Source organism: Paramisgurnus dabryanus, chromosome 2 (assembly GCF_030506205.2).
Source record: "Paramisgurnus dabryanus chromosome 2, PD_genome_1.1, whole genome shotgun sequence".
In the NCBI taxonomy this organism is placed as follows: domain Eukaryota; kingdom Metazoa; phylum Chordata; class Actinopteri; order Cypriniformes; family Cobitidae; genus Paramisgurnus; species Paramisgurnus dabryanus.
Window position 1 is genome coordinate 52,998,721 of NC_133338.1, and position 13,489 is coordinate 53,012,209.

General features: G+C 37.1%; 1 protein-coding gene across 1 annotated transcript in view; it reads right to left on the minus strand.

The window, feature by feature from the left end:
* Positions 1-13,489, minus strand: part of ankrd11 (ankyrin repeat domain 11) — a 155,801-nt gene that overhangs the window by 21,792 nt on the left and 120,520 nt on the right. Inside the window, exons 3-4 of the mRNA XM_065261703.1 lie at positions 10,130-10,275; positions 1,872-2,010 (exon numbers count right to left, since the gene is read on the minus strand). Of these exons, the coding sequence (XP_065117775.1) occupies positions 1,872-2,010; positions 10,130-10,216 (226 nt within the window). The 5' untranslated portion in view covers positions 10,217-10,275. The remainder of the gene's footprint in view (positions 1-1,871; positions 2,011-10,129; positions 10,276-13,489) is intronic.

Below are 13,489 nucleotides of genomic sequence, written 5' to 3' on the forward strand. Positions count from 1 at the left end.
TTGCAACATTCATAGAACAATTGAAATCCCATCTCTTTCAAAAATACTTGACATAGATATTGACCGCATTTCTATCTCTTCCCTCTTTTCATAAAAAAAACAACTCTCTTTTTCTCTCAACAGGTATTGTTTCGTAATAGTGAAAACTTGAATCTTGGTATAAGCACCTTTTGTACTATTGCCTCCCTATGACACATCACTTCTAGTGTTTCCTAATCTTTGGATAAAAACATCTGCTAAATGCCTACATGTAAATATGTACTTCTAACTGTCATGTGGATTAATAATGACAAAACCGCTTTGATGCAGTGATCACACAACACAGAGTAGCGGGCCGAAGCAAAATGCACAAAGAAAATGCAATTTTATTTAACAATATTTTTGTTTACAAACAGCCACAATGGAAGACTTTTATTGTCTATCATATTGATTAGTCAAAATTCCCCCATTCAATCAATATATGATGGTTTCTCCAAACTCCATTCTTGCTTTGAGGAACCATTCTCAGCTCATTAATACCCAAAACAATCCCTGTCCCCATCTGCAATGACTTTTATTTCAATCAAACCAAAACAGAATTAATAATGGTTTTCCTAGCAAATGATAATATGGCTGCATAACGATTAATCGTGTTTAAGCATTTATACTTACATATAATATAAATTATATACAAATATAAAAATGTATAAATACATACATATACACATAATTATTATACACCGTACACACACATAAATGATGTAAACAAAAACTTTTATTCTGCAAACGATTAGTTGCGATTAATCGTTATGCAGCCCTAACTGAGAACACATCATAATTCAAATCTTCATAGCAGTTAAACATTAAACATAAATTTTAAGCTGAAAGGATGATTGTGTGAGCTTACAGGAATAATGGGAAAATGTAACTAGTCCTGTACTGGAAATATTCCAACTGGGGGAGGAGACTACATCAAAAATCCCAGTAAGGGTGCATAGGATGAGCCGAGCCAAGAGCTGGAGAAACTCCATTAGAGAGAGAGACACAATGATACAGCAAAAAACATGCAACCAACTCCAAACAAGCATACCAGCGACTGTAAGCCTTAAAATTGAGGATGCAAATCAAAGAAAAAACTGAACTGAGAAGTAAATCTGAAACAATATTCAATGCATTATTGAGTAAATAAAACTGAAAAGTGATCTGGGGGAGTATTGTTTTCGATTGTGAGCTTAAAAACATTGAAATCTGACAGAGAAAAACACAAACATTAAAGCAGGTCCAGTCAAAGAATGGCCGTGACCACACCCCCTATTAGCATCACAATGAGCCCTTCAGGCTTTGTCTCATGAGAGGGAAAATGGGCAAGATTTCACGCCTTACAGCCACGTCTCGAGGAGGAGGAGGAGGGGGGTGGTTTCTGCCAACGGCTTGCTAAAAGGTTACAGAGAGGCTGCGCTTCTGCTGCAAAACCATGCAGATATTACAGCTATAAAAAGAACAGCCCAAATTCAAAATATATTCAAGCGCTATCTGTCTAACAGGCAGAGAAGACGTCTGACTGCATTTCATTTCGATGAAACAAATTTGCAATGAAACAAACGCATTAAAGTACTGCACATATTTAACACCATTTTAGACCTTACAGACATCCAAAAAGCAACAAAATCCCAAAATATTCCCATAGGAAAACACATAAGTGTAAATCTCACCTTCCTCAGCATTTCATCCAAATAATTTCCAATCAACAAAGTAATGGTAACTCCAGCAGGGCTTCTGTTAGTCCAACATACAGTACTTAAGCAAAACAACACTGCTGCTCAAACACACAAGACTCAACTCAACTTCCTGTTACCCAGAATGCCTCTCTAAAAGTTGGCCCCGCCTCTTACCCGAGTCAGAATCTTTCTGATCTCCATTGGCTCCAACAGTGAAGGGCAGCTTCCTCTTAGGAGCTTTCTCTTTCATCTCTTTGACACCATCGCTGCGGTCCAATTTAGGAGTCTTGTTTGACGAGCCTTTGTCTTTATCCTGAGGGAACATGGAAATTGTATTGTAAGTTTAGGGTGACAAATAATTCAACTCACTTTTAAGTGCTAATAACAAACTCTGATAATACTATGTGCAGATAATTGAAACTAAGTGAATACTGGACTTTCGTTATAGATACTACAGTAAACAAAAGATTCAAACTAGGCCGAGTAGGGAGAGGTCTGTAGCAATGCAAAGACTCTTAAAATTTACAAATGAAAAACCTTTCAGGCATCCCACAATCTATACCGCCTTCTTTAAAATTTGTCTGATACACAACATCAAATTAAAAACTAAAAAATAACTTAAATGTAAATGGGTCAGTGACAAAAATAGTTTGTCAAGACGAGAAAATCATAAATCTTTAAAAAAAAAATTTGTTTTAAAAGGTTTATTTCAATGCACATAGTGTATTTAAGTAAATTTTATGCAATAAAAAATAACATTTGCAACATTTTATGAAAGTTAAGACTGAATGGACCTGAAAATGTCCAATGGTGTAACCGCCAATTGCGCCAAAGAATAAGAAATATTAAATATTTTATCCACCTTGATGGCATGTACACGTAATCATAAAAAAAATCCTTTTAAAATATAATTTTAAATGCGTTTTTGTAATATTTGCCCTGAATATGCTGAAAACAGCTCTGTTTTCTAAATTATTTTTGAGAAATGATGTAAAAATGTATGTAAAAAAAATCATATTACACTAAAATAGTAGCCTGGGTGCCAGCCGATCTTAGCCCCACCCACAACATTTTGAAAATGGGAAGATCGGTCTGGGGTTTCTCCGTTGCGGAGCTACTATGCAAAACCCAAAGCTGGTCGACCAATCAAATTATCATGCGATGATCAACAGTAACGTAATCAACCACGTCAACAAAGAGCGCGTGTGTTGAATCTATTTACAAACGAAATGGCTGCCGCTGTAGAGTTCAGATGTGTGGATTCTGACATTGAGTCTGTTCTTAAAGATATCGACAGAGCATTGATTTAAAAAGAGGAACAGAGAAACGCGATCAAGGCATTTGTTGATCGGAAAGATGTTTTTGCCATCCTTCCTACGGGATTCGGCAAAAGTTGGTTGCACTTATGGAGGACCAAGTTAAAGAAGCAACTGAAATGGGTATCACGGCGATGCAACTCGGCGTGCACGACAAGATGGATATAATTAGCGGTCGTTGCCAGCTTTTTTTCGGAAGCCCGGAATCGTGGCTGCTGAATAAGTGGAGGGACATGCTAGGCTCCGATATTTTTCAAGCAAACGTAATGGGTATCGTCGTGGATGAAGTTCACCTAATGTACAAATGGTAAGAGATAGTCTTACTGTATGACTTAGTAAATACTTAATGTTGTGATATAAATTAAATGTTGTAAACATAGTAGGTGTTGATGTATGTTCGCTAGTATAATCACAGTGTTAGTGTCATTGTAGCGAAATGACTAGCAATTCGGTCAGGCTGCAAAAGCAACATTTCAACATACGTCACACACTCCGTTGCTCTGATTGGTCATAGGTCTATCCAATTGAGTGCAGAGGCATTTTTCGGTTTAGACACACCTCACAATCATAGCCCAATGGAGCGGTATCAGACTCAAATTCTGACTAGAATTGAGTATGCCAACGTCAGGCTACTAAACTAGATGATTATATTTTATTCCACAATTTTTTATGAATATATTTATATTTTTATTAAAAAAAAACTAGTTACACCAATTGACAAAGACCGGTTACACCACATTAACATTTTTGCAATCATCCCCCAAATATTCTTTCAAAATGAAATAAAACCAGAAATTGTACACTTTGTCCTCAAAAAAAAAAGAGAAAAAAAATGTATGCAAGTAATCTGCAAATTTATTTAGAAATTTTAACCCTTTAACATGTAATTGAACCATATGGACACAAAATAATTAACGTCACGTCATTGACCCAAATATGTAATGTTAAACTTTTACTTAATGAGAATCAAGCTTTAACCTTAGGGACCTGTGATACGGAAATCCTGGATGGAATCACAGAATCCAAGTATAAAAATGGAATTTACTGTACAACGCAAAATATCACAGATTTTGGCAAATTATGGATTCAGTCATTTTTAAAACCCATTATAACTCATTTTAGAATGCTAATTTTTGACGTGGTTTCATAAATCAGCAAATAAAATCACAGAAATGCACCGAAACATTTTCCTTTTGTATAATGTTGGATGTAAAGAAATGAACGTCTGTTTCTCGTCATGCATTGCAAAGACAAGCGTTGCCTTAACAGAGCAAAAGCGGTTTCGTCAAAGCCTGGGACACAGCAGACAAAATAGGTACCGTATACTTTCTTCCACGTGTCGGGATTGCACGCGCATAAGTAACATATTTACATTTAATACAGATGAGTATAGTATTTTGATTGAAAGAAAAAAAAACATTTAAGTGAGAGCCAAAATACATCAGCATATATGTAATTTTAAATACATTTTTGTTAAATCGTATTTGTTTAATGTTTTCGATTGATATGCTTTTTGATAACTGAAATTTTATTTAACCTTCAAAAGCAGAATCCAGAAAAATGAAAACGAAAAACATGGAAGTTGAGAATAAATAAAACGGAATTTGGGAAAAATAAAACTGATTTAAAAGGGCGCTACAAGTTCTCCTTGCTTTTTATATTTTATGCATTTTCATTTGTTATAACGGTTGCGCAATGCCTATAAATATGACAAAATGTGTTAAAATGGAGCAGAGAGTAGAAATCCATCAGATGTTTTAAGATAATTTTACTCCCGATGAGCAAATGTATTAAAATTTCTTCAGAGACCACTAGTGAAAGCTTTCCTTTTCCATTTTTTCATGTCTGACACATATTTGCATATTTGTTCGAAAGAGCATCTTAGGTGCCACAAATTTGCTTATTCGCACATAACATTTAATCATGTACATTTTTAAAAACTGATACTTTATTTCCAAGTTTGAATACAATAAAATGACGTTTTAACTAGACGTATCATCACACATACATCTGATAATAAACCGAGAATCAACAGAGATGTAAGATCAAATTTTCTGCAGGACATTCTTAACACAGTTGTCTAACTAAATGAAGTACTTAAACAGAAGTAAGCATCGGCTGATCATTGCTAGAGGAAGTGATATTAGGCAGGGTTTGTGAATGGCTACTGGCAGTGCCGATGAAAACTAATTCAAGAGCTCTTAGTGCTGTGATAAAGCCGAGGCGAAATGCAACGTATAGATGTTTCCACAGCAAGAGCCTTTCAGTCCTGCCCACGTCCCAGTCATGAGACCATGATGTCATCCACATGCAAACACACACGCACACAACTACACTATCTGACACCGAAGGAGAAAAAGAGAGAGAGAAAGAAAGGGAGAGAGGGGGGGAGCACGTGAGTTGGATTTTGTACGGCCCATAGTAAAAAAAAGCAAAATCAAGTAAAAATGGTTTCATTGCTTTTCTTCAAAACCATCTGTGTGAGTGCGCTGTTTACTGACTGGTCTCCTAGCAATGTTTTCTCTCTCTCTCTCTTTCTCTCGATCGCCCGCTCGCTCTCTCCCTCCCCTTTGCAAAGTCTGATGCAATCCAACACAGAATGAGGTACATACACACACACCATCTGGGCAATAAAGTCTGTAATAACTCTAGCTGCTCTTACATCAAAACACTGACCACCAGACCCAAAAACAGTTATTATGATGAACAGAAAATAACTTCCAGTGCCTCTGTATGCACATACATGTTATTATATACTCCCAAGCACATTAAAGTACCACTACAGTGTGATTTACTATTTAAAACACAGAGTTGTACTTGGTTTTGTTTTGTTCTCGTCTGCTTTATTGCCTGTCCACTAGGGATGGGCATTCGATTAAATTTTTTTAGTCGATCGTCTGGAGAATTAACGATCGACTATCGATTAATCATTAATATTTTTATCATAAAAATAATTATTTAACTTTTATAATTCAAAAATGTTGAATACAAAAATACAGCGCGTTTTCCTCCATGAGACCTTTATTACAAGATCAACTCGTGGCAAACAGTTAAACTTCATTTAGTTAGACAAACGGAAGATATATGCTCTTGAATATGCGGTGCTCTTAAGCAGCGGAACCTGCAGCTGCGAGCCGCATTCTTAAACAGAGACTTAATTTGTTCCAAAAAATCATGACCTCTTCATGATTATTTTTTTGAAATCAAAACGGAAGGTCAAACTGCTTCAAGACACATGCTACGCTAGGCAACGCAACCTGCATTAGATAAAAAAGGATTCGATTAATCAATAACAAATTAACGTCATCGACTAAATTCTTAACGATCAATTATCGATCGTCGATTAATCATGCCCATCCCTACTGTCCACCTTTACAAATGCTGATGGACATTGAATATTACCAATTATTAATGAAAATGGCTAAATATTGAATGCATTTTATTTCTTAAAGTCCTCCTGTAGTCGATAATTGTATCACCTTAAACTCATCTTTGAGCATCATAATAGCATATGTAGGGCTGGACAATAATCCAATATCAATATATGCCGCGGTATATCATTTTTCAATAACTGTGATATGGCTTCTAAACACATTTCCGATATTTCTATATACATTAGAGGCGTCCCATGGCCGCTGTAATGTAATGTGCTAAACGCTGGTCAATGCGCTACTTCCTTCAGAGCGTGTGGCGTCTTTCGCTGCTAAGCAACCACGAGCCGCGCATTCCGGAAAACGTAATATTTTTCCACATATTCCTATACTAGTAAATTGATCAAAACTATGAAACTAGTTAATACTGTGAATGAAGAATTTGTTATTAAAAAGATCCATTAGTTTGAAAGCCCTGCATTACAGCATTTATCACTGACTGACATTTAGATGAACCTTATTAATATTAAAGGTGAGCCCTAAAGTCTGATTATTTGACAGTGAGTTTACATTTAATTTTGTATGAAGGCTAAATAAATAATGAACATCAATTTATTTATACCATTTTTATTTTGTAAATATTATATTGTTTTATAGGATGATGCTTCATAGACTTTGTAAATTCATTTGTTTAGAAGTTTGTATGTACAGACATTCGTTTTGGGCATTCTTTGCAGTTTATCCCAAAGCTTTTTAACATCCATGCAGATATCGGATTTATACCGTATCGATCGAAATTGAGAAGTATACCAGCAATATATACATTTTTTTCGCCATATCGTCCAGCCCTAAGCATATGTAATACATTTTTTTCCAGAGACAGTCATTTCTTCATGCTTTAAAACAGCTTGAACGTAAGAGGCTGTTTACACCTCGTATTGTGGTCGATCGCATCACAAGTAGTCGATGCTAAATACTAGGGGTGTCACGATTCTCCAAATCCTCGATTCGATTACATTTTCGATTCTAAGGTCACGATTCGATCCGATTCTCGATTTTTACATATATTTATATAGGCATATAATTTAGACAAAAATTATATGCCATTATTTATTATTATTATTATAATACTTTAACATGCACATTGCACAACTTGCATGGGGGTTTGTGGGCTTCACTTAACGCGAGAGCTTGTAGAGAGAGGATTACTTTTTGCACGCACATGGACTAGAGATGCGCGGTTGGCAGTTACATGGATCGGGCGGATGACGTGACGAAAAATAATATTTTTATTAAATTCGGGCGGGTGCCGGATCGACTTCTTGTTATTAGCTCTGTCTAAGCATGCGACCTCTCTGTCTTTCATAGTGGCAGCCTCAGAAGTTCAAGAAGAGAACTGTAATGAGACGGTCTAGCCTTCTGAGGACCCAAAATTTGCGTCACCTGCTGCACACGCCCCCAGTAGCGCCCACCATGCCTGTCAGCAGAAAACAGCGGAGACATTTCTGACTTATTAAAATGGTGGATGGATGATGAGTTTTGTTATGCGGTTGCGGATGAAATAATAGTCCATCCGCACATCTCTAACATGGACTTAATAATGCACATGGACTTAATGCGCGTGTCTTGGACTTGGCATCTGAAATAAATCCAGCATCATAAGCAGCTGCGCTTCTCTCTGTCTCACGTGCACACGCTCTCGCATCTGTCCGAAGTCTAAACATAAACTAAAGTAGTAATCCTTATGTATGTGTTCAGTTTTATGCGTTTCATGCGAGCTGAGGCAAACTATCCTTTTGTTTAAAATATAACCCGCTGCATATTTGCGCCTCCCTCACTATCGCGCACATGCAGAGAGCTGCACTCTGTCCAAAGTCAGATCACTAGTAATCCTGTTTATGATATGCATTTCAAGGAGTTGTAGCAATACATCCCTCGTGTTTAAAATATGATCGCGTTCCGCTGGACAGATGTTTTTAAAGGCATCTCTGAGAGTTTTTTTTCCGCGCTTGGCAAGCCGACCGGACGTGAAATGGGGGCGTGGCAGCATCGACGATCCCATTTTTTAATTCGAAGTTCGAAGCTGTGACTTAATTTCGATCGATTTCGATTTAAAATCGAAATCGTGACACCCTTACTAAATACAGGTGTAAACGGGGTGTAAAACGCATTGAGCTCATCCACTTTCGACCGCATTCAGTGGTAGTTGAAAACACATTCGACCAGATTGCTTTTGTGTGTATTTTAGTATTATATAATGTGTTTGGGTGGTTTATGGTTAAAAACACATTATTTCCACATACGGTACATTTATGTAGCTCCAGATTTCACTCTCTTCCTAAAATGCACGGATTTGAAAAGCTCTGTGTCCCTGATTGGCTAGCTAATCTGTACGTTGTGATTGGCCTGAATACCTCTGACGTCAGCGGAAAATGTGTCGCTTTTTACCATGTTTAAAAGATTCGCTCACAATGCAATGCTAACAGGAGTTAACTTACAGGCTGCGAGTCCGAAGCTGGAGGAATTATGATAATGTCGGTCTTTTCTACATCAATAATTCTAGGAAGTAAACCGTTGCCTACAATCCATGTGTTTGTTGTAGTAAAAATGCATTTTTTTTGTACATTTAGCATATCATGTATGAATACACACTTACACACTAAAGGAAATGTAAAATTGTGAATCGGACCACTGGTGCTCTTTAAAGTTTTGACTTGTGATTAAGTTGAGATAAGTTGAAACTGTTAAAGTAACATAAAAATATATGTTGATATGACATCATTTTTTACAGTGTAGATGCTCATGTGGTCGAATGTGTTTAAGTAGCCACAAAAGATGACCTACTATCCGCAAATTGATCTTATGTGACCGAACACAATGTTTTAACATAGGACATGACTTCTAGCGCAAACCACAGTGTACAGCGCTATCTTTAGGTTTTCATTGATAAAACTGAAGCGGCTGCTCGCCGCCCCTTTCATTTTGTGTGAAATTCGCAGAAATATACTTCTCTGATAATATTAGAGCTCTTACAAAACACGTACAAAACTCGGATTCAATTTAGACCCATAATTTCTTCCGCTAGCATTTAAAAGAAATCAGACGGACTTGCCCACAGTCCACCCCCTCAGAAATCAGGACAGAAAGTGGACAAAAAAAAGATGGATTACAATACCAGTTGTAAACGTTAATGTGTCTCTCTCACCCACTTGTGGTCCAATTGACAAAAACGCATCTGCATACCAGGTATAAACACCCTGTACTTATTTAGTATTTGTAGACCTATGAATATGCTAATTAGTCCCCGCCTCTACTCAATCGCACAGCTCGGGCCATAGTTATATATATGTAAAAAGATGCTATCTTCGACAGTTTTAAACACATAACTGATGAAGTCCAGTTTCACACAATGCACACATGAACTCATTGTTTAGTCACTCCAATGCCAAACTTGTATGTAAGGTGAACCATAAAGTCAAAATATCATCGCCAAAAAATGGGTCATCACACAAAGCTATGGATTTATGGATGTTGTATTATCATTTTAAAGCCTGGCACTCATTCATGTTAATAAGAATAAAATAACGTCCATAACATTCAACAAAAAACGGACCTTCTTCATTCACCCCATAGGAGGAATGTCATACAGGTTTGTGCCAATATGAGAGTGAGTAAATAACAATTGCAAAACTTGGGTGAACTTTCTTCAAAAGTTTGTGTTTAGATACAAAAACGATTTTCTTACCTTCTTCCCACCCTGTTTCTCCACCATGTCGGTGTTGAGTGGGAAGTCCTCCAGCTGGGGGGTTTTAGAACCCCCACCCTTGGGCATCGTTCAGCTACTGCCACGCCAAACCTCATTCACGCTTCCATCGCATCGTCATCGACCGTCTGTAATACAAAGGGAGGGAGAAACATTAGCACCTCACGTCCATCATCGGCCACAAGCTCTTCCATTCATTCATCTGCCATCATTCTACTTTAAACCAACAGACCATCAAAATAAACACCTCATTTACATATGGTCATCCTTTGGGCTTGTAAAAACATCTGGCTTACAACTACTTCCCAAACCAAATGTCATTGTGTTTGTTTTAAACAAACATATAATCTGTTGACATGGATGCAAACACCAAAAAGTGAAGTATTTTAAATATGCATGCATTTCATCAGATAAAACCATTTGTTTGAAAATTCATAACTCATATGCAATCTATATATGCATGCAGGTAAAATGGCAAAAATGTCATGATAGACCGATCCAGGCAAAAACATATTTTATTAAATGTAACAATACATTGATGTTATGCAGTAAAGCAAGAAACTGTTTGTTTCAATTACAAAAGAGGAGTTGTCATCAACTGCAGTTCAGTATCTTGTGAAAACCCCATTAGACAAAGTCACGTAGACAGATCAGAGCTTCAGGCTCGACAGTAAGATAAAGATATAAAAGCAACAAAGTGTCTGAATGCAAAATGCGCAAATGTACTGCAATTCATTAACTCCGCAGGGTGAAGATGGCTGCTGCAAGTGATGTGAGAATAAAATCAATACGGTATAACATTGCCCATACTGTGTCAACTTACACGATTAATGTACAGACAACAAATATCAATGTGTGGTTTATTCTGCGTTAAATCTTTAAAAACATACAGCCTTTAAAATAAAAAGTACTGGTTGAATGTCTGCAAGACGCGCAATCATCTTTTTCTTCTGACTTGGGAGCAATTGGTATGCTGAACGTTCCCACAGTACGGCTGCAGACTCCATACACCCTGTTACAATTTAAATCGAGCATGTGGGTTCACTTTGAGAAAAGAACGAGCTTTGTGTGACATGCAATTTGCCGGCGGTGGCATATAAAAGCGTCAACCTACTGCAATGTATTGCAAGACGTGCACTGCGTCAAGACCAAACATCACGAAAGTGCAATTATTCACCCCCACAAGATCTAACGTTTAACCATGATTCGTACAGGTAATAATGTGAGGATCATCTCTACTCCACCCTTGAACAAATATTTACATGTGTAGAACAACAACGAGGGCAGTTTCACTGTAATGCTTCTCCATAATTCATGTGTTATGCGTGAACAGGGCCCATTCGCTACTTATTTGCTTTGCTCTCTATCAACCCTGTATAGCTGGCAATCTTCCTTACCATAGCGCAACAGTCTTCTGATTCAAAGACAGCTATTTATATCCCCAATCTAACGTACCCACATGCACACAGCGTAAAACGGCTCTTCTGATATCCAGCGGTATGAAATGTCCCTCAAACACGCCCCGGTCTCACCCCACACACAAGCTCCACACCTCAAAGTGGCTCAAAGGTCAGGCCGATAGAGATAAACAAATGCACACACCGGCACACTTGCACTGTAAATTAGGTTAACACATGTTCCAGAACAATACATGGCATTGTCAGGTCTATTTTAACAATAAAACATCCACAGGCCATTATACATCTATACATATACTTTGAGAGAGACGCACCATTGACCGGTCATAAATCATTGCGGTCGATCTGCGTTCAGACACTTGAGGAAAAGAAAAGTCTCAATGGCATTTCCTTGTCGTCCGATCTCAATACAATGGCTGATAAGGCGGTGTGTATATAAGTGCATGCGGCTGCTTTACTTATAAGGGTAACCATGGTAACGCTATATTTCCGCTGTTAAGCGCTATCTGCTTTCAGAGAGTGTATCTGCGCTTTATTATGGTATTCAGGTATAGTCTGGTGTTTCTGTTATGCAAACATTTTGATTAATTTAGCCTAATTTCACAAAGCTGAAGCCCGTTCTGTTTTTCGTTATAATAATGAGATTTCAGACAAATAGATTAAAACAATTGAATTGAATTTTAAACAAAACAATTTCACTGCACTGCATGTTTGATTATTGTGCTTAAGATGCAATTGTTGCATGCTAATTTTAAATAGCTAGTTACTTTTTATGTAAGGCCAGTTTGACGTGTTAACAAGCAAATAAAGTAAGGCTGCATAACGATTAATCGCAACTAATCGTTTGTTAAATTAATAGTTTTTGTGTACATTATATATACACAGGTTTTTACGCTGTGTGCATGAAATTTCATGATTTATAACGAAAAACGAAACGGTACAGTGCTAGGTATTTAGTGCTGCCTCACGATTAGTTGCGACTAATCGTTTGCAGAATAAAAGTTTTTGATTACATTATATATGTGTGTGTACTGTGTAATAGGGTTGTGCCGATAGACGATAGTATCGTGTATCGGCGATCGTTAAGCATATCGCTGTTAGCAGGCTTTCATGACAATAGTTGCCGATAGATATTATTATTATCATTATAGTTTCACATTAACATGCGCATTGCATGCTTTTCATGGCATGAGAGGGTTTGTGGGCTTCACTTTGCATGAGACAGCTGGAAAATCACCCAGATTGACGCACCTGGACTTGCGCGTCTTGGACTCTTGCTCGGACCTGAACGCGTGCGGCAGTTTTAAGAAGGTTGCGGTCGTGAAAGTGTTGCCCTTAGATTATGTCAGCTTCTTTTTTGTCAACCAAACAAGTGATTTGTCATAAATGAGTAAAAACAAATAAATAAATGAATAAACCATTGCCTCGCTCCCCGATACTATCGTGTATCGTGTAAAACTTTTATTCTGCAAACGATTAGTTGCGATTAATCATTAAACAGCCTTAAAATAAACACTGTTTTTACTTACTTTTACTCACTTTTTATTCTTATTGTAAAAAAACAAACAAAAAGGTAAATAAACGGCTGTTCAATCGGCCATGAACTCTCATAATTGGTGCATCACTACACATCAAATAGAACAGTTATTAGATGTTCAAAATAAGACTTGCAAAGTACATCGATGCATGTCAATGGTGAAACTACAGCAATGCATTAAATGTGATAACATAAAAAATATCAAATACTACAAAAAACAAAGGACAAGCTTTATCTGGCTGCAGACAAAAGCAAAAGATTGGCAAACTTGAAACAACACTTTACAAAACTCATGAGTAACTCGTTTACGTCATTCAAAAGTATCACTCAGTAATTCCAAGAAAAAACAGTGTACAGTATCTGTATCATGTTGTTGTATAAACCCTG